This window comes from Anas platyrhynchos, chromosome 1, assembly GCF_047663525.1.
Source record: "Anas platyrhynchos isolate ZD024472 breed Pekin duck chromosome 1, IASCAAS_PekinDuck_T2T, whole genome shotgun sequence".
Classification (NCBI taxonomy): Eukaryota; Metazoa; Chordata; class Aves; order Anseriformes; family Anatidae; genus Anas; species Anas platyrhynchos.
In genome coordinates, this window is record NC_092587.1 from 171,154,192 (window position 1) to 171,175,163 (window position 20,972).

The window sequence follows — 20,972 nt, forward strand, 5'->3', positions numbered from 1 at the left end:
TGAGGGTGATGGAGCACTGGAACAGGCTGCCCTGGGAGGATGTGGAGTCTCCTTCTCTGGAGATATTCAAGGCCCGTCTGGATGCCTACCTGGGCAGCCTGCTCTAAGGAACCTGCTTTGGCAGGGGGGTTAGATCCAATGATCTCTTGAGGTCCCTTCCAATTCCTACAATTCTGTGATTCTCTACATAGAAGTGCTATGTAGGCAGATACCAATTTTGAAAAGATGTACCAAAAGGGCAATCTACTAAGTAAAAGTTATTCCAGCTGGCTGTACCATGCTCATCTTCATTGGCTAGACAAATGGAATCAAGATATTTATATCCTCAAAGGATAGGAAAATACTAACATCATGGTTGAGGTGTTAAAACTGCCATTTGAGAGAGTACATTCCTAAAATAAAATGTGAACATTGGATTAATTGTTATTTCATCTATAAGAAGAGTTGTAAGGAGGATCTGGGGAACTACAGGTCTGTCAGCCCAACCTCGGTGCCAGGAAAGGTGATGGAACAGGTCATCTTGAATACAATCACACAGTGTATGCGGGACCACCAGGCCTAGTCAGCATGGGTTCATGTAAGGCAACTGCTGCCTGACCAACCTCATCTCCTTCTCTGATCAGGTGACCTGCCTGGTGGATGAGGGAAATCCTGTTGATACAGTCTGCCTGGAATTCATCAAGGCCTTTGACACAGTCTCCCACAGTATTCTTCTGGAGAAACTAGCAGGCCATGGCTTGGACAGGTACGCTCTTAGCTGGGCCAAAAACTGGCTGGACGGAAAGGCCCAGAGAGTAGTGGTAAACGGAGTGAAAACCATCTGGAAATGCCTTCTGAGCTTTATTAAACTGCTTGCTGCATTTCTGATGTCTTGAATTAAATGGTTATTATGTGGAGCCCTAGAAATGTGCAGCACTGAGGAAAAGGAAGAAGTCAAACAGTAAAGTTGACTTTTTCAGCATTGCTTAAAATATATATATATATATTTTTTTTTGTCAAATGAAAGTGCTATCAAATTGGAGGTAAAAATTTCAAATGTATTCTTCCTATCAGGTGTATTCTGAGTTAAATCTGATTTAATCTGAGTCCAATAATACACATATGAAAAAATTGGTTTCAGTTGAATAGAGCTACTAGATCGTAACACAATGCATTGAGTTTCTGAAACTATGATTATTTTTTTTCCTTTCCTATCATATGTAATTATTGTCTAATATGGTTATGAAGTAACATCAAAGAATATTTCTTGATTGGTAATTAATGATAAGTGTGCTGCTGTAGTCCAATATTTAGTCTCTTCAGATTCAACAGGGGTCTCCAATTGTTAATTATTCTAAAATTGTGGTTTAAAGCCATATCTGCAGTGTAACTATTGTGACTACACACTCAGCATTCTCTTTCTTAATAATCTACAGTTAAAAAACAGATAAAATTTAAACAACTATATCAGAGCTATTCCCTCTAGCCTGCATTTTTAGTCAGAAGAAAAACAGACATGTCCAGAGGACATTTTACCTCATCTGTTTGAGACACTTCTCTCTTTCAATTCCATAAAACATCTTTTTAGATATCTAAGTTAGATCAAGCAAATACTTCCCATTCTAGTGAATAACCCTCTCTTTCTGTAACACATGAAAACTGAACAAAAAGGAAGTAAGATTTTGATGTGACTGAAGGCTTTTGAAAACTCAAGAAAATCTGTTTATTCATTAACTTCAGGTAACCTTGGCTCTCACAGTTTGTTAATGTCTGCCAATAAAACCCCGTCCATTTGCAGAAAAAAAGTGCTATTAACATATCTCAGTAGCAATTTGAGTGATCAAATCAACAATATGAAAAAAAAAAAAGAAAAAAAAAAAGAAAAAAAAAAAAGAAAAAGAAAAAACAGTCAGCTACAAGGCTTCTGAGGCATAAAGCAAATATGTTTGTTTCTTTCTTTCTTTCTTTCTTTACATAAAAGGTTTACTATGCCCTTATGCCCTAAGTTATTTAGTTTCACTGTCTTCATTTCATCAAGGACATAAAAATGTACTAAAACCCACTAGGAGTTGGTCAATTCCCTTGTCTAAACAACAGAAGCAATTTATCACAAACCCAAGATCACAATATAATTATCCCAGTCTGGTAAAAAGTTTTTTGGGGTCTTTTTGGTGAGCAAGGAGTAAATTAGTACTAGGGAGTTTGAGTTATCAAATCCATTAAGAATTTTTGCCTGAATACTGTCCAAGGGAAGATGATGGACTCTGGTCCCTTGAAAAATTCAAAATACTTAATTGTCAAGGAAGCGACTATACTTTCTGAGTGGCCAAAGACCTCAGGTGAAACTACAACATAAAGTATGTATTACAGAGCAAAGCTAAGTAGTTCATCTGATAAGGTAAAATATGTACAGCTGACTGTTCCAGAGGAACTAAGAGAAGCTGGAATACACTGGAGCTGCAACAATCGTGGGGAAGAAAATAATAATTAAAAAATATATATATCTGTATTACTGCATTGTACCCACTATCTGCCAGTTACCATTTTCCAGTTTCCATCTCAGAAAACAAAATGGAATTGCAGTCTGTGATTGGAGGAGCAACCTGATACATGGAAGCCTACATGGAGACCAGAATAAAGATACAAAGGCACACACCTCTGTATCACATAACCACTTGGCATACTTCAGTGTTCTCCAGTACTGGGAGCATTATGCTACTCCGCATTAGGAGGCTGTAACTTCAGCTCAGAAGCCATTTCTTAATGTGAATGTGAAGTCAATTAAAAGACATATTCATGACACACTCATAATTTACAAGTAGTATGTAGAAGACTAGCTGGAAGAAGCTGGATTACTGTCCCCAAACTAATGTGATAAGGACCATCACAAAGACTTAAGGTATTAATAATTGCTAGCTGTATCATATTAGTTCTGTACCTCAGTATGTGCTTCGGCTTGTATGAACCAAAGGTTGTATCATTATTTCAAGCCTTCCAAAATGCCAGTGAAAGTAAATGTTATTACACTGTGTAACACAGTGTAAAAAGTACTGGTTAAAAAGAGGAAAGAGATGATCTGGAATATGAGCTAAATCCTTACTTCCTAATTACAGCAAAAATGTATGCATAGTTGATAAGCTTTAGTTTTTCTTTAAAAAAAATAATGTTGTGATCAGACTAGAAATATATTTAAAGTAATATTTCTCACTGTCAGAATTTTTTTTTTTTTCTAGACAAAAAGAGACATATGCAAAACAGCTGGGATCATATGCAAAACATCATAACCAAAGAACTTGTATTTTTATGAAACCTCAAAAGAATTTGAGGGAAAAGTTGGTCAAATCTATCAAATGCAGTTGGTTCAAAGACTGCAGGATGCTTTTTGTCAAATGTATTTTCTCCTCCAGTGTTTAACAACTGATATGTGTGTTAACAAGTAGTTCCCAACAGCTGAGATGACTAGAAAAGAAAGCCTCATACACATCTTTCAGCCTTCCTATCAAACACATGCAAAAGTGCGCAAAGAACCAGTCCTTGAAAACATTACTGGAGATCTGAGCAATGCATATCCAAAGAGATGTCAATCTTCCAGATCCAATTCTTCTGTATCTAATCTGGACCCCAAGTTTTTGACCATCTTTCAATGTCATAAGGGAAAACAGTGCCAAGATACCTCTCCCACTATGTGCTTGAAAACAGGATGATCATGCTTGGTCTGATCTACAGTGACATGGAATGATCACAGCTTTCAGTATAAATGTGCGCACCAGATGCTCAGCACCTCCGCAAGCAAGGTCACTATCTAATACTCATAGAGTCTTTCACATTGTAATCCACAACCCTGCACAGGAAGTTTAGAATATAAGTCATTTCCTTACTGAGCAGCAAAGCTCAGTAAGGAAAAAAAAGTTTATATCACTAAGAGTTAAAAGAACCTCCTTGACTTGTCCTATATTTCTTGCAGTTCAAACTCTTCAGAGAAGTGACAGCCTGTTAGTAAGGTCTTGTACCTCACTCAGTTTTTCTGGGACTGGGAAACAATACCAACACCAGTGTTTTCACTCTGACTGAGTTTCCCCACTGAAAGGTACCTAGCCAAAAGGGTCACACTGACTACTGCAGTAACTTTTTTTTTTTTTGTCAGCTGAATCAGTAGAATCTCACTGATGGTTCTTTCACACCACAGCCTTGCTCAGTAGAACCACAGGCTCTAACAGATAAGTTTTTTGGTAGGTTGAGAGGACTGTCTGTATCTCTTGTAAATGTTGGTCAGAGTTGCCAAACATAAATAAAATAAAATAAAAAATTGCATTTGAGATTTCCTTTCAGAAGTGATGGTCCAGATTGATTCATCTGGAAATGTTTCTATTTTCCACTGGAACACTGCCCACAGAAACAAGACATTCAATTGAGTATCAATACCTCCTATAGCCTCTTTAATTATGTCAAATTAATACTCTATTTTACCATAGTAATAATATACTTCTTCCCATGAATTATAAATAACTATGGCACTTCCTGTATGGCTTGTCACTTGACTTCACTCGTGTTTTGCAACTTACTTGGATCTGTGGCATTTCAGGAATCCCACAGCAATGCTCCTACTTGTTCCTTCTTATTCACTAATTACAAACAGAATCTTGGATGCAATACTCCTGCGGGTGGAATATACCTGAATATAGAAACATAATAAAAGCAATGAATATTTTCCTGGGACTTTGAAAGTGGCTCACAAAAACACACACACACACACACACATACACACACACACACACACAAAAAGAAAAAAAAAAAAAAGTGCAAAAAAGTCTCTTCTAAACTGCTTCTTTCCCACCCCTCATACCATATCCCATACACAGCTAGAATACTTCTCCTTAAACTGGAGATTTATTGGACAAATTAGTCTTCAAGGAGCCTTTAAGACTTAGATGTTGTTGGTATCTAACGAGATTAAATATTATAGAGGTACCAGCTGCTCCAGAAAACTTTACATTCTGCTGCTACACTTGTGGTTTAATAAAAGAAAATGTATCAGGTGTAATGAAAAACTGGCTACTGTAATAGCAGAGGCATAGAGGCATCCCTGCTCTATCAGAATGGTTAAGAATGATGGTTAAGAAAAAGTGTACAGTTGGTCAGTAATTTTAAGAGGATAAGATGAAAGAGAGATAAACTGAGATATCAATGGAAAATAAAAGTTTAAGATATAATTTTACAGGGACTTCAGATTCGTTCGCAAAAAGACGACTGATTCACTAAAACTAAGATTATAATCAGTCTATGAAAGTCAAACTCCACATAAATCAGCGTCAAAATCTAACTGAAATCCAAATGAGTCAATATTTCTCCATTGAAATGAATAAAATCAGAGCAGATGTGAGTCAACTAAAAGCATCTGTCATGTCCAGCTAAAACTAACCGGAATGGGATTGAGTTTATGTGTGCTTTTCAAACTGAATGATCTGCAGAACAGTTCACATGGATGAGAATTTAGTAAAGGACTTGGATACTTCGATTCCTCTCTTAAATTATACATGTTTGCTGTGAACTGTATATACTGTACTGCCTGTTCTATTTGTGCTAAAATTGAATGGTAAAGATATAAACTATTTATAAGGGTAGTACATATTGAGTGGTTTCCAAACCCTAGAGATTAGTGAATAATAAATATAGCTGGCCCTCTTATTAGTACCGTAATGTTCTAATGTTTAAGTTACTTATGATTTTTGTGCTAATGTCATTTGTGGATTGAAGTGGATATTTAAATGGTAGTATATTTCAGAGGGATCCAGTGAATAAAACAAAGCCTGATTCTGCTGCCACTGACTTTGCAAAGAATAGGGCAAATTTCCAATTCAGACAAACTATATCATAGTATTTACATGTCATGGCTGGAGGATAATAGGCAAAGGAATTAATGTGATTTGTTTATGGCATTGGAGGAAGTCAGTGTTGGATATTTATGATTCCATTCTGCTCTGCTGCATTCTTCTCTGTTCTGCTCTGTTCAGTTCTTTTCTACTCTACTCTACTCTACTCTACTCTACTCTACTCTACTCTACTCTACTCTACTCTACTCTACTCTACTCTACTCTACTCTACTCTACTCTTATTTGTTTGTGCTGCTGCCTTCCTCCCCAAAATATCCAAGAGCATCCCAAGAGCTGTTAAACATTATGATCTGTATTTTTCACATAGTGTTTGCTCTTGAAAGTTGTAGAATTACAAAGGACTTGGGCATAAGGCTGCCTTTGGACTGTGATTCTCATTGGAGTTGTGGGCGAAAAAGGGAAAAGTATTTTTTTGTTTGTTTGTTTCTTTTGGACTGACAGCAATACTTTTGCTGTCCTATGTGTCTTCATTATCCAAGCTGATGCCAAATGCTGGCGCAATCTGGTTGCCATGGAGTGTGGAGATGTTCAAGGTGGTCCTCAGACCATGCAATTTAGACAGTTTGATCTCTTGTAGAAACTTTACCTAAATGAGGAGCAGCTCCACTGTACTTGACAAATGTGATTGCCTTCCAGAATCTTACTCCTTGAACTCTCATCAGTAGCCTGGATCCAGACCACTGAACACTTTAAGGCTAAAGACCTAGAGCTTGCAGAGAGCCAGTGCAAGGAACACAAGGCAGGTTAGTTATCCTTTTGATAGTCTGAGATGTTAAGGAAATGTGTAATTGGTCTTGCACTATCTGAAGTTTCCCAAGAGATGATAATTTCATGACTAGTTCTATGGCAGTTTCACAGTCTAGCCAAATGTGACTGGAGACTATAAAATGAGAGCGCATAATTTTCTGCCACAAGAGACCTCTGGGTTCCAAGCAGCAGGAAATTGCAGTCGCTGCTCTAATTCGGCAGGACGTGCACCTTGCACCAAGCAAATAGTCACAGACTCCTCAAGACAGTACTTTCATTTCATGCAGACACAAGGGCTCGGCAACACTACTTAAAACTGAGCCAGCTCTTAATTCCTGCTCTGCCTGACAGCAGCCATACCACAGCATCTTTCCACAGAAGGACATCTCGGGATTTTAATTCGTTAATTTAATTTTTTATTTATTAGAAGGACAACTCGAGTTTCTTATTTATTTATTTATTTATTTATTTATTGAATCCACAGAAGGGCAACTCGTGGGTTTTATTTAATATTTTTTATTTATTAAATCCACAGAAGGACAACTTGTGGCTTCTATTTACCTATTTATTTATTTATTAAATCTACGGAAGGACAAATCTAGATTTTTAATTAGTTAATTAATTAATTAAGTCATTTATTGAATTCACAGGACATCTTGTGGGTTTTATTAATAATTTTATTTATTTATTTATTTATTTATTTATTTATTTATTAGATCCACAGAAGGACATCTCGTGTCTTTTAAAAATATTATTAATTTTTAAAAATATTTTGATTTATTTTTTATTTTATTAAATAAATATATATATATATTATAAATAAATAAATATATAAATAAATAAAGGACATATCTTGTTTTTCTCCTTACAGTTTCCAGACGGGAGCATCTCCTTCCGCTGGTGGTCCCAGTGCCTCCCTCCAAGCCCCCCAACCCCTCTCCCCTTGCCCGCCCGCCCGCCCTCCCTCTCCGCAGCCTCCACCGCAGCCTCCGAGGGCGCGCATCCCCCCACCACCCCCCGCTCCGTTCCCGCTTCCCCCTTCCTCTCCCCCTGGAGCGGCGGGGGAGTGTCGTGGGCGGTGCACAGCCCGGCTCAGCCCGGCTCGGCCCAGCCCAGCCCGGCACGGCGGAGGCGGAGGCGGCGGCGGGGGAATGGGCACGGTCTCGGGCTGCCGCGGGGAGGAGAGGCGCCGGGCGGGCGGCGGAGCGGGCGCGCTGCTGGGGCGCAGCCGGCGGCGGAGGCCGGGCATGGGGCCCCCGGGCAGCCGCGGCAGCACCAGCAGCGCCCGCGGCAGCCTCCAGGTGAGGGTGGGGAGGCGGGAGGGGAGGGGAGGCTCCTGCTTCCCCAGCCCGACTTCGCACGCAGGAGCAAAATTATATAGATATATATACATACATATATATATGCATGCCTATATATATGTTGGGTTCTGCGTGCTTTTTTTGTTGTTGTTGTTGTTCCTATTTTATTTTTTTTTCCATGATCGCAGCAGCCGCGAAAAGTTTTTTTCGGTGGTGCTGCCGGCTCCTCGGGTTGTAGCGGAGAGCGGCAAAAAAAAAAAAAAAAAAAAAAAAAAAAGGAAGAGCAGTTAAAAAAAAGAAGGGGGGGGAGAGGGGGAAAGATCCCCCGGGGCGACGACACCCGAAGTTATTTCGGGGAGCCCCCTTCCCTCCGCGGGGCGCTGGGGATGCACTTGTCAGCCAACGCCGGCAACTTCCTTGGCGCTACCCCTCCGCGGCCCCTCCGCTCAACTCATATTTAAGGGTTTTTTAAGCGGGGGGCGGCCCAGCGGAGCTGCGAGGTGTCGTGGGGACAGCCGGGGGACCGTGGTGATCAGGGGCATGCGGGAATAATGGGGCTTTGGGATCGGCGGGGGGTTGGAGGGGGAGTTATAGGGACAGGGACCCAGGGTCGTGTTTCACCTTGCTGGTGTGGGATGGGGAGTGGGTGAGGGAATGTTTGGGGGTCTCTTGGGGTGGGAGGGTGGGTGCAGTGCTGGTGAGATGGGGGAGAAGGTCAGAGCGGGGTGTATTGGTGCCCTTGGGTCAGCCTGGCAAGGGAGCATGTGCTAGGGTGAGTGCAGCTGGTGCTGCCTGGAGGGTACAGATGGCCATGCCCTGGGAGTAGCTGCTGTACTGGGACGGGGAGGTGAGGGAGGAGGACGAGATGTGAGATATCTCACTCCTATTAGAGGGAGAAGGCTTCAGGTTGCAGATGCTGTACTCTCTGCTCGCTGTGTCTGTAGGGGAGGCAGTAGGCAAGGGGGTGGCTACCTCCTGTCTCTCCTCCTTCTCTAACACCACCCTCTCCCCACGCCACTGTACCTCTCTCTCCCCAGCACTTGCTCCTCTTCCTCCTCTTCGTTGGACCTTTCAACTGCTTCGCCAGTTATAGCCGCGCCACGGAGCTCTTCTACAGCCTCAACGAGGGGCTGCCCGCGGGAGTGCTCATCGGCAGCCTAGCCCGTGACCTGCGGCTGCCAATGGCCAGCGGGCAGCGCCCCACGGTCCCCCAGCCACCCCTCTCCTTCACCCTGGCCTCCCGTGGCTTGGGGGGACAGTACGTGCGTCTGGACAACCGCTCCGGAGAGCTGCACACCTCGGCCCTGGAGATCGACCGGGAAGCTCTGTGCGTGGAGAGTGGTGGGGCCACTGTCTTTGGGGAGGCAGAAAGCACGTCCTCCTCTTCTTCCTCCTCCTCCTCACTGTCATCTGAGTCATGTCTGCTGCTGCTGGACGTGCTGGTGCTGCCACAGGAGTATTTTCGCCTGGTGAAGGTGAAAATCGCTATCCGGGATGTCAATGACAACGCTCCCCGCTTTCCTGTGCCCCACATCCACCTCTCGGTGCCTGAGAATGCACCTGTGAACACCCGCCTGGCTATCGAACACCCTGCCCTTGACCCCGATGTGGGCACCAATGGCGTCCAGACCTATCGTCTGCGAGATAACTATGGTGTCTTCACCCTGGACGTGGAGGAGAACGAAAGTGGAGAGAGGACCCCCTACCTGATTGTCATGGGGGCTCTGGACAGAGAGACACGGGAGGAGTACGTCACGGTCATCATTGCTGAGGATGGGGGCACTCCTCCGCTTGTGGGCAGTGCTACACTTACTGTTGGCATCAGCGACATCAATGACAACTGCCCTCAGTTCAGTGACTCGCAGCTCAACGTCACCCTTTATGGGAATTCCAGCCTAGGGACACACGTGGCCACTGTCCACGCAGAAGACCTGGACCTTGGGTCCAATGCGGAGATCACCTACTCCTACAGCCAGAAGGTCCCTCAGCTATCCAGAGACTTGTTCCACCTGGATGAAACCACAGGAGCCATCACTCTCTCCAGTAAAATTGATGGGGATGCCCCAAGGCTCCACAGGCTGATCATATTGGGCAATGGTCCTGGTTGTATCCCTGCTGTGATCACAGTGCTAGTAACCATCATCAAAGTCATGATGAGGCCACCTGAAGTTGTCCCTCGTTTCATAGCTAATGAAGTGGAAGGAGTGGTGTACTTAAAGGAATTGGAGCCTATTAACACACCAATAGCATTTTTTACCATCAAAGACCCTGATGAAAAATACAAAGTCAATTGCTATTTGGATGGTGATGGGCCTTTCAGACTTTCACCATACAAGCCATACAACAATGAATACCTCTTAGAGACCACAAAACCTTTGGACTACGAAACACAGCAGCTGTATGAAATCTCTGTAGTTGCATGGAACTCAGAAGGATTTAATGTAAACAAAATAATCAAAATACAAGTTTTGGATGACAATGACAACTCACCAGTTTTCTCTCAACAGCTGATAGAATTATCCATTGAGGAAAACAATGTTCCCAATGCTTTCTTGACCAAACTGCATGCTACAGATGCTGACAGTGGAGAAAGAGGGGAAGTGTCCTATTTTTTAGGGCCTGATGCTCCTTCCTATTTTTCTTTGGATAAAACCACAGGAGTTCTTACAGTTGCTACTCAGCTGGATAGAGAAGAAAAGGAGAAATACAGATATACTGTGAAAGCAGTAGATTCTGGGTTCCCTCCAAGAGAATCAATAGCAACTGTCACCATCACTGTATTGGATAAAAATGATAATAGTCCAAGATTTATCAATAAGGATTTCAGCTTTTTTGTGCCAGAAAACTTTCCAGGTTTTGGTGAAATCGGAGTTATCAGTGTCACAGATGCTGATGCAGGGCAAAATGGATGGGTTGCCCTTTCAGTCCTGAATGGAAGTGATATTTTTGTCATAGATACTGGAAAAGGAGTTTTGAGAGCTAAAGTCTCCCTGGACAGGGAACAGCAAAGCTCCTATGTGCTGTGGATCGAAGCAGTTGATGGTGGTGATCCTGCCCTGTCTTCTACTGCAAAAATAACTATCCTTCTTCTTGACATAAATGACAACCCCCCTTTGGTCTTGTTTCCACAGTCTAATATGTCTTATTTGTTAGTTCTTCCTTCTACCCTTCCTGGCTCTCCCATCACTGAGGTCTATGCTGTTGATAAAGACACTGGCATGAATGCCGTCATAGCATACAGCATCATAGGAAGAAGAGGCCCCCGGCCAGAGTCATTTAGGATTGACCCTAAAACTGGTAATATCACCTTGGAAGAGTCGCTCATGCAAAATGACTATGGCCTGTATCGGCTGCTTGTAAAAGTTAGTGATCACGGCTATCCAGAACCTCTCCATTCCACTGTCATGGTGAATCTCTTCGTCAATGACACAGTTAGCAATGAGAGCTATATTGAAAGTTTATTAAGAAAGGAGCCTGATATCAATATAGAAGAAAAGCAGCCACAAATATCCATAGAGCCTACACATCAAAAAATGGAGTCAGCATCCTGCATGCCTACTTTAGTGGCTCTGTCAATAATAAGCTTGGGTTCAATTGCTTTAGTAACTGGGATGGGCATTTACATCTGTCTGAGAAAAGGGAAGAAGCATCACAGAGCAGATGAAAACATGGAAGTACAAATCCCATTAAATGGAAGAATTAACCTGCACATGTTGGAGAAGAAACCAATGGAAATTTCCAACATATGATGTTTCCTTGTGGATAATTCAAATCAATATCTGGAAAACCTTAGACAACTCTGAAACACCTAGCTGTGGGTCGTATTGACATAGGTTGCAGTGAAGGACCACTAATTTATAACTTAATAATATTATAATTGTAAATAGCTGTTTACAGTTTTTTAAATTCAAATTCAGTGTACAGCTTTTTTATGAAAACTTAGTACTAACAGCTAGTACCCTGTCTATAAAAACGTGGACATCATTTGCAGCTTTCATTAATCGATATGATCAGTGACCGTAAAAAAAAAAAAAACAAACGGGAAGGTAAGAATTCTTTAAACTCAAGTTTTAAAAGTATTTTTAACCACAAGAGGGCATCAGATGCTCCTGAGCAGGGAACTGGTTGATGTACTGTCCATAAGATAAACACAAAGTATATTTTAAATATATGGATTTTAATATAAAATATGCTTCGGCATACAGAGATTTACATAGACACACACTCAAAAAAGATAAATGTCTGTCCCGATGTGTGTATAATTAAAAGAAGAAGGACAGTAAAATGCACTAGTAAAGAAATAAAAAAAGAAAAAAGAATGTTTATTACCTCACTAGTAAAGCTTTTACAGTAGGATAGAAAAGGCATTAACAAGAAGTGCAATTCCTGTTGAGAAAGAATGCAAGATATTGTTATGAGAATCTGAACTGCTGTGGCATACCATCTTTCATTTGCTCGAGTTTTCACCCACACTCATTTGTTCCAGAAGTCTGCTGGTCATTTTTATGGAAAATTGTATTTAATATTTCCTACAGGAAATAAAGACAAAACCCCATGCTTATCCTTGTAAACATGCCAGATACAAGGAAGCAAGGGAATGGCTAAATCTTTAGTTGTCGCAGAAGTGGTAATATTTTTGGTACTTTTAGCAATGTCGTTAGTACTCCATCAGTTTGGTTGTGTAATAGATTTTTCATGTGATACTTTGAATCTTATCTGCCAGATGAAAAAAAAAAATCACTTCATATTATAGGGAATTATAAGACTTAGTTTGTACTGACTGTTGCTCCTTTTTGGATTGGTATTTCATGTGAAAGATCTTATTTCTGACTTCTGGCTACCATTCCTGGCTCCTTTTCATTGGCTTTGATTTTGGATTAGATCCAAAATCTGACTTGTAAGACTGGCGGCATATTTTCTTGATAATTTATTCTTTGCTGTATCCTCTGCAATAAAGCAGCAGGTTTATCAGTGATGTCTCACTTTCACTTCATTTTAAGAACTGAAAACTATATTTTGTATTATGATTACATCAGATTTCTCTGTGTGAACAAGATAAATTAGTGTTATGCTTAAAACTGATTATTTTGATTTCTGGCATCATATGTCTGTAATGTACCAAAAGTGTTTATATGTCTGCAAATTAAAGCTATATATTTTCATAATAACTTATTCTCTATCTATCTTATCATGCTGAATATTATTTTAGTTACAAGGAATATATATTTCACAAATATCTGACTGCTGGCTATGTTATATCTCATGTTACTTCCCCAAATTAGTACACTTCAGAATCATTATTGAGGATTTATACTATCCTCCTTGATATTGCTGGTAAAGACAAACCTGATGTAAGTTGGGCAGCAGCTGATACCTGCTTTAAAAAGTAGGGAGTGCAATTTGAGGCAGTTTTTGATTTTCTTTCTGTGAGTGGCACATTACTTCACTCTGGGCCTATTAAAATATTGGAGCAGATGTTGATTCTGCTTAGCCTAAGAAAGTGTGTTAAAATAAAGTCCAGATTTTGTCATTCTACCTATTAGAAATAGTGATTTTTTTCCATTTAGAATATTTTCTGTTTGTGCACAGTTTGTTAGATGAGTTTCATGAAAAAAATAATTCAGCCTTTCAGAGGTTTGTGGTTACTCTTTTTTTTTCTTTTCATTTATTTTAATATTATTAAAATATGGAATTCCTGAAATTAATTTGTCACAGAGACATTGTTTATTATCTCTAAAAAAAAACGACATTAGTTCTTTGGATCTGGCTTCTGTATTAGAGATACTCTGTAATCTCGGGGGCAGAGGTGGTCTAGATACTCTGTATTTTTTTCTTCAGTAGGGAGACAAGGTAACTGTTAGAAAGACAGGATTCTTTTAATTGTTCTTTTATTATTTGAATTAGCAGTCCAGTATCTTCTCAAGATGCTATGAACAGAATCAAAACCAAGACTTAAAAAAATACAATAAAACCAATAACCTGATCCTGCAATATGTGTTTGTGTGACACCAGACAGTTATTTTTATTCAGATTTCAGAAATACATAGACTTACACCTCTTTAATTAAACTCACCGAGTTTAAATGTGCTGTTCTCATTGTTGCTTTTCTTTGGTTTGTTTCATTCAAGCACATTCTTAATGCATAATAAAATAAAATGGTATGAGCCTGTAAAACCCAAAGTACCACTCATGAAGCATTTCTCTCCCTCAATTTTCCACACATTTAAAGAAAATCAGTTTGAAATCGCTTCTGCAGCCCTACCAGCATCATGACTTGTAAAAAAAGTCTGTACCCAGAATAATACCTCATAGAGCAAGAGCATATTTTTGCCTTCCTGTGAGCAGCTTTTAGGTAGGAAATGTCACTGAAAATGGTAAAATATGCATAGTGAGTTCTTTAAAAAAAAAAAACACAGCTGGCAGCAGCAAGTAATAAGCATGATATATAAGTATGCAATGTGAATCCTAACAGTGATAAAAAAATAAAAAAATAAAAATAAAAAATCAGAAATCTCAAATTCATAGCACCTGGAATTTTTTTTTTTCCTCCGGAAAATGTTCTTATTCTTTCTCAGTGGAAAAATGCTTGATAACAGCTATATAGCAGATATTTCTTTGACCTTGCTGTTTCCAAATTATCCTTTACAGAAATTCCTTTAACATAAAAAAAAAAAAAAAAAAGTAAATAAAACGAATATAACTGAAGTAAATTAGACTCAAGTATAAAAGGCCTATTTTATTACCACCTTGTGGCAGTGCACTTGCCAAAATATATGCAAATCTGGTCGACACTGGTAGTTGAGCTGGCACAAAAATAAATGTCTCATTCATTTACAATATTCATTGAACAATCTTAGAGTGAGTGGGAGCTCTTTGTTCACTTTAATAAAAAATTAGTGTCCTAAACTTTGTGTTGCCAAAGCGTCATGAACTTGCCATGCAAATTCATCAGAATTAACAAATTAAAAAATAAACAAGAAATCGACAGAGAGTCCAGTGTCATGGACAGAGAAAATTAGCTCAATCTTCTTGCATTCTATTTCATTTTATTCTTTTTGAAAGATCTCAGAGTCCCATTATGCTTTGAAGTTACTGTTTTGATGCAAAATTAACCTAACACCTGGCTGAATATCAATAAAGGATGATACTTGAAAGTGTGGAAGGGGAATTAGAGCACTTTGCTTTTTTCTGTGTCAAAACTCATAAAACAATTAATCTCATGTCCTTTTAAGTACCTTTTTCAGTACCAAGGTTCAAACAGACAACTGTGCTAGAATCCACTAAGGACAATGTAAAATTTCCAATGATCTTAATGGGACATTCATGGGAGGCCACAGTGGTAGTATAAAACTTGTCTTCCATGAAAGCAACGACAGACCCCTGATTTGACTAGTATTTCCTTGTACATTTTCTGCCCCAGCTGCTATTTTGAGATGGTTTCATTAAAATACTTGTGTAAAGAGAATAATCCATGAGTAGAATTTCATTCCTTGATTCAAAGTAATGAACTCTCAGGGAGCAGCAGCCTGCATCACAAAAACGGTTTGCAGTTTGACGTAAGTGGAGATAAACAGCATCTCTGCTATGAAGAAATCAGCAGCTGAACACGCAGAGTGTTTCCTTTCACAATGCAGGTGTATTATCAGAGCCATGCGGGAAACTGCTACCTTTGTACTGTGCTTGTCGCCAGCTGCTTGCAGCCATTAGGTTCTATGTATGTCCCTTCTCACTCAAGTAATGTACTCTGAAAAAAAAAAAAATAAATAAAAAAAAATTGATTTTTAAATATCAGCTAGGTGAAATACAAAACTTTGATTTAGATAACTCTCCTGCAGAGCTGCAGTTTGAGAAGCTAAGCACATCCATCTTCCTTATCAAAATAATTTGATTTTAAAGGGGATGTCTAGTGAAATTTAAATGGAAATAAAGGTATTCAAAACCTCCATTTCCTACAGAGTACAGTCGTACACTTTTTTTTGTATGGGAAGTAGTTGCAGAGACAGATAAAAGTTGCAGGAATTAGCTATATGCTCTATTTTAAAGGCAGCATTTTGAGGGAACCATTTGAAGGCTTCTAACTTACTATTTTTTAACAGGTCATTCAGAGTGATGAAGTTTCAAATGATTTGCAACATGCCATATAGTACAGTCTTATGAGTTAAAGAATGTGTGTAAATACCTGAACAGGCAGTATTGGTGTTTCCTTTTTAGTCTCTGGACCAGACTGAAGGTGCAGATAAGAAGATAAAACTGCCTTCTGCATTCTAAGATAGAGGGATTCAAAGAATTTGGCTCAGAAACAAATGTGAAGTTAAACAGTTCTGTTTTTCATATTATCGACAAGAAAAACACTTTAATTCTAATCAGCACAGATTGATAGGCTGTGTATCTCATCTAACATGCTGCATACCCATGTTTCAGTGTTTTCTGCTCTGTTCTCATTCCAGTTTCATCAGAGAATGAATTTTAAAGGCCAAATTTCAACTCCTAAATATTTCTGAAGACACCATTATTTGAACAGGTACTTAGAAAACATTTTTCTGAATGAAGAAATATTGAATCATTTCTGATGCATTCAGTCATTCATTCCACTACTTGTGGAAATAAATATATGTTTAGTGTTAGAGTTGCAGATTTGAATGTTACTACCTAAAACTGCTGGTAAGCAGTAAGTATTTAACTCAAATACATTATATGGAATCATTTAAACTGTGTTCAGATGGAGATGATTTTCAAGTTGGATATTGCTCTCCTTGCTGCAGTCCTAGCAAGGGAAATTTAGTCTCCTATCCTTCTCTTTTTTCATATTTTCCATTTCCAAAGTTTTAGCTAAATACTAATCTTCAGAGCAAGTCAATGGGATAAGAGCACTTGCATGCTTTGCAGAACCCAAGCAAAGATAGTGACAAATTGATTCCACTGCGTATGTGTCAGCATCTAGTGCCACTTGAGATGCCTTCAGGTATCCCATCTGGCCTTCATCTGCCAATCTGGAAAGATGTAGGTTTTCCACCAATGGACTGTCATAACTACCAGCCCAGTGTGGATGCTCTTGATATTTTAGGAGGGGTTCACTAAACCCCTCTGTGTGCTGAACTGAGTTTTTGATGGGATTCAGCTCCACATTTGCACAACTACATTGAAATGTCTACAGGCAGCTACCAACTTCTGAGCTAGGAGCCTAGGCTTCCATTATGGCCTCTGACAGTCTCATCAACATAGTCAGCAGAACTAGAGTGTGCTTCAGCTTGCTCTAAAGTTGACGTTCAGGGCAAGATTTAACTGCTCTGAAAAATAGTGTCAAGTGCTATCTGGAATGCCCTTGAAATTCTCAAACTTATGCACAGGGCTGTCAGGAAACCTTGTGCCTTTCTGGAGTGTTACAGATGCCAAGTGCTAGATGCAAAATAGCACCTAAAAAGACATGAGAAAACTATGGATAGGTATACATATACTACTAGCGGTGATACATTACATATATCAACCTCTCATCTCCAATGAATAGAGCTTTAGAGACTATAATAAGAACTTAAAATCTAGATCATACAGAGACACGATCTGATTCCTTAGAATCAGAGAAAAATAATAAAATAAAATAAAATAAAATAAAATAAAATAAAATAAAATAAAATAAAATAAAATAAAATAAAATAAAATAAAATAAAATAAAATAAAATAAAATAAAATAAAATAAATAAACACACACACACACCTAACTGATAAGCTCTAAATTCATTCCATTTAATTTTGTTGATTTTAATGCAGCTATGTGTGCCCTCTGCTATGAGTGAAGAGATAAAGGATTGACTTTTATTTATTTATTTATTGCCACAGATATTTGATAAATACTGGAGTTGCCTACTTCTCTCCATTAACTTTGCAGATTACTTAGACTAAGATTTAACTTCCATGTTTCAAAGAACAGAAATCTAGGTCATGAAGTGAAGTACAGATTGCAGTGCTAGGACCTTCCTCTAACACTGTTAATTCATGGAGAGAAATTGGTGTCTCAGACAGCATCAGAACATCAGAACAGCTAGTGTGCTAAGGAGGAGGCCATTTGCTTTCAGTGTTGGTACCTAGAGCTCAGGTGACTTAAGGCCTGTCTTCCAAACACATTTTCATAGACTGAAAAATTCCACCCATTTGGTTTTCACTGTCCAAAATGTTCTCATGGCTTTATCTTTTTTTTTTTTTTTTTTTTTTCTTACCAAAATATTTCATGCAAGTTGCTCATACAGAATACAATAAAAGATGTACTGCTCATTTACATGAAAAAAGGTGTGTTAGAGTTCTCACTGAGGAACTGAGAAATTTTGTTATCCTACAGAGAGTTTTCCGTGTGTCATGAGGGAATGCAAAAATTTTTACCATTTTTGGTAAAGACACTGTCCATCCTTCATTTCGAGACTGAGCTATCATATTTAAAACGAAGACTCAAAAGTCAAAATACTCCCAGTTTGAGGAGACAAAAGCATGCATTGCCTACGGGGGACTGGGGACCCCTGGCCTTGAAGTGCTGCTGCAAGCACTTTCAAAGCTTTTCCTTAAACAACTCAGGATGGGGAGAGAGACAGACAAAAAAAACCAAAAAACTTTTATGATCAAAGGTAACAACCAGAGAGCTAATTAGCTACTACTCTAGCACAGACCAGTCTGCTTCATCGCTTACAGAGATGTCAGTGACAACCCTTGGAGCATCAGATAAAGCCCATGCAAGACCACACTGAAAAGTGAAGTGATCTGACCAAGCTCACATATGGTTTTAGATATGGAAATGAGAACTCAAACCAAGTCCTGTACTCTTCCCTCCATGACCAGCTACTTCTGGCATGAAACATAAATAAATAAATAAAATAAAAACCCTCTGAAATACTTACATTGTACATTGTAGATCTTCTTCAGAGGTGCTTGTCTCTTCATAGTTCAGGATTTATAGACGCACTAATTTAAATCCCATTTTCTTTATGCCTACTGTAATCCCATTAAAATTGCAATCTCAAGACAGTTATGTGGTAGAAGTGTGTCTCCTCTGCCCAAGGCTCTGTTTTATGAAGAATGTATTTATAAAGCATCTGACTGGCAATCAGAGTACAAAGCAGAACTGCTTTTCGGAATGTGTTTTACTTGAGGACAGACTGAAATAGAAAAGAGCAAAACAGACCAAGTATAAATAAATGCAGTGAAAATGAAAGGGCCCTTCACAAAGAGTGCAAGTGAGAAACAAAAAGAAGTGGTCAGAAACAGTATAAAGCATTGTTCTGTGTCTACTGGATTTACTATGTATCATCAGCAGTGTTAACAGTGCCCTTTCAGCAGTATCTCATCCCTTTTCTTAACTTATAAGTATGGGCATTGGTTGCAGAGCATCGGGATTTCCTCACACAATGTGCTAGCACAAAATACATTAAAAACTGATTCTTATTGTCAACAGGTCAAAGTTGTATAGAGAAATAAAGGCTTTGAGTAGAATATCGTTGAAGTGTCTGTTTCATTATGATAACAGCATTCTCTTTCCATGGTGATTTTCTGCAATGTTATTATGTTGGGTGCATTCATTTTTGCTAACTAAGGACAAAAAGATCTTATTAGAAACATTTGTATCTTCTCAGCCAAAATAAAAGCTGATACTGTGACATAATGTTTCCCCGGGAATAGAGAATGCTGCTAATGAAATGAGAATTTTTCTGACAATACATAAATACCCGATATGCTTCAGTGCTCACTTCCCTAAAATACAGAATGATAACATAACCTTCTTTTTCATATCTATAAACAGAATAAACTTTTTATTACAGGAGTAAGAAGAGGGTTCCAATAAACCACTGTGTTTATAGGTTGTAGGTCCTATAGGCCTTCTATTCAAATTTATTCAAATTGTATATCATGTCTCTCTAAAAGTCTACATGTTTACACGTTTAGAGGTTTGTTTGTTTGCTTGTTTGTTTTCCCTCTTTATAAATCATAAGAGAAGAGCAAAAGCCACACCATTCTCTTGGTGTTCTTTTATTTATTTCTGTTTACCATGCTAACTTCATCTGAATAAAAAAAAAAAAAAAAAAATTATTTAATTATCTTTCACTAATGTAAATCCAGTTTAAAAATGTACAAGTGTTCATACTGAACTGTAATTTTTTATGTAAAAATCAGATAGGCCATTATCGTCCATCCCCATTACAGCTGGTCTGAGGGTATAAAAAATGAAACATTAAAGGATCAGGTTAATTTTTTTGACAGTAAATGATATTTTCTATTACCTTTTTATTGAATCTGAATCTTTCTACATATACACAATAATAATTTTATTTGACAAAATTCATAAAACAAATATAATCACAGTATGGCTTGGGTTGGGAGGGACCATAAAGATCATCTAGTTCCAACCTCCCTGCCATGGGCAGGGACATATTCCACTGGACCAGTTTGCTCAAAGCCTCATCCAACCTGGCCTTGAACACTTCCAGGGATGGGGCATCTGGGCATCCACAACTTTTACAGAGGAAAAAATATCTTGATGAAGAACATTCTGTTCACTTATAAAATATTGGAATAGGAACTTCAATATGCGTTTTTTGCACAATATTAACTTTTGAAATAAAAAAGTGATAAAATTAAAAAGCGATTTTTTTTTTTTGTCTATCAGAAAAACAAACAAACAAACAAACAAACAAAACAGGGCACTCACAGAAGTGCCTCATTGAAATACCTTAGATTAAATAGAATGACTTTAGATACTTGTTTTAGTAAGAACAAGTATCATTTTGCCCTTCTCAAATTACAGTGTACAGGAAACACTCATAAAGTGCTGTGGAGCCTCTACACAAATTGAGACAACTTCTTTTTCTTTTCTGAGCATGGAAGGTTTGTTTCTACATTTGTCTTTTACTTTAAGATAGTAAGTGTGGAAGCAAATTTCTTTGAAGTGATTAGTATACCTGCATTTGACAGATCTGATCTTTTTGCTATGACATTTGCTGTTCACAAAAAGAAAAACAACAAATCTTAAAAAGAATGAAATATAGCATACATAGAGACAATGAAAGGAGTCTCCTTC

The 20,972-nt window shown here is 38.7% G+C and overlaps 1 protein-coding gene and 2 long non-coding RNA genes across 3 annotated transcripts in view; 1 reads left to right on the forward strand and 2 right to left on the reverse strand.

The window, feature by feature from the left end:
* LOC119715561 (uncharacterized) overlaps window positions 1–7,743 on the reverse strand; it is a 34,771-nt gene extending 27,028 nt beyond the window's left edge. Inside the window, exons 1-2 of the long non-coding RNA XR_005262758.2 lie at window positions 7,487–7,743; window positions 4,542–4,651 (exon numbers count right to left, since the gene is read on the reverse strand). This is a non-coding gene — a long non-coding RNA (uncharacterized lncRNA). The remainder of the gene's footprint in view (window positions 1–4,541; window positions 4,652–7,486) is intronic.
* PCDH20 (protocadherin 20) lies at window positions 7,719–13,901 on the forward strand. The gene is made up of 2 exons (XM_027472707.3): window positions 7,719–7,918; window positions 8,956–13,901. Exons 1-2 carry the CDS (start codon window positions 7,769–7,771, stop codon window positions 11,665–11,667), a joined length of 2,862 nt encoding a protein of 953 aa, XP_027328508.3. The 5' UTR covers window positions 7,719–7,768; the 3' UTR covers window positions 11,668–13,901.
* A 327-nt stretch (window positions 13,902–14,228) lies between these two features.
* Window positions 14,229–19,433, reverse strand: LOC140001305 (uncharacterized). The gene is made up of 3 exons (XR_011806389.1): window positions 18,799–19,433; window positions 16,098–16,182; window positions 14,229–15,662 (listed from the first exon to the last, which is right to left on the reverse strand). It is a non-coding gene; the product is annotated as an uncharacterized lncRNA (long non-coding RNA).
* Window positions 19,434–20,972: the final 1,539 nt, after the last annotated feature.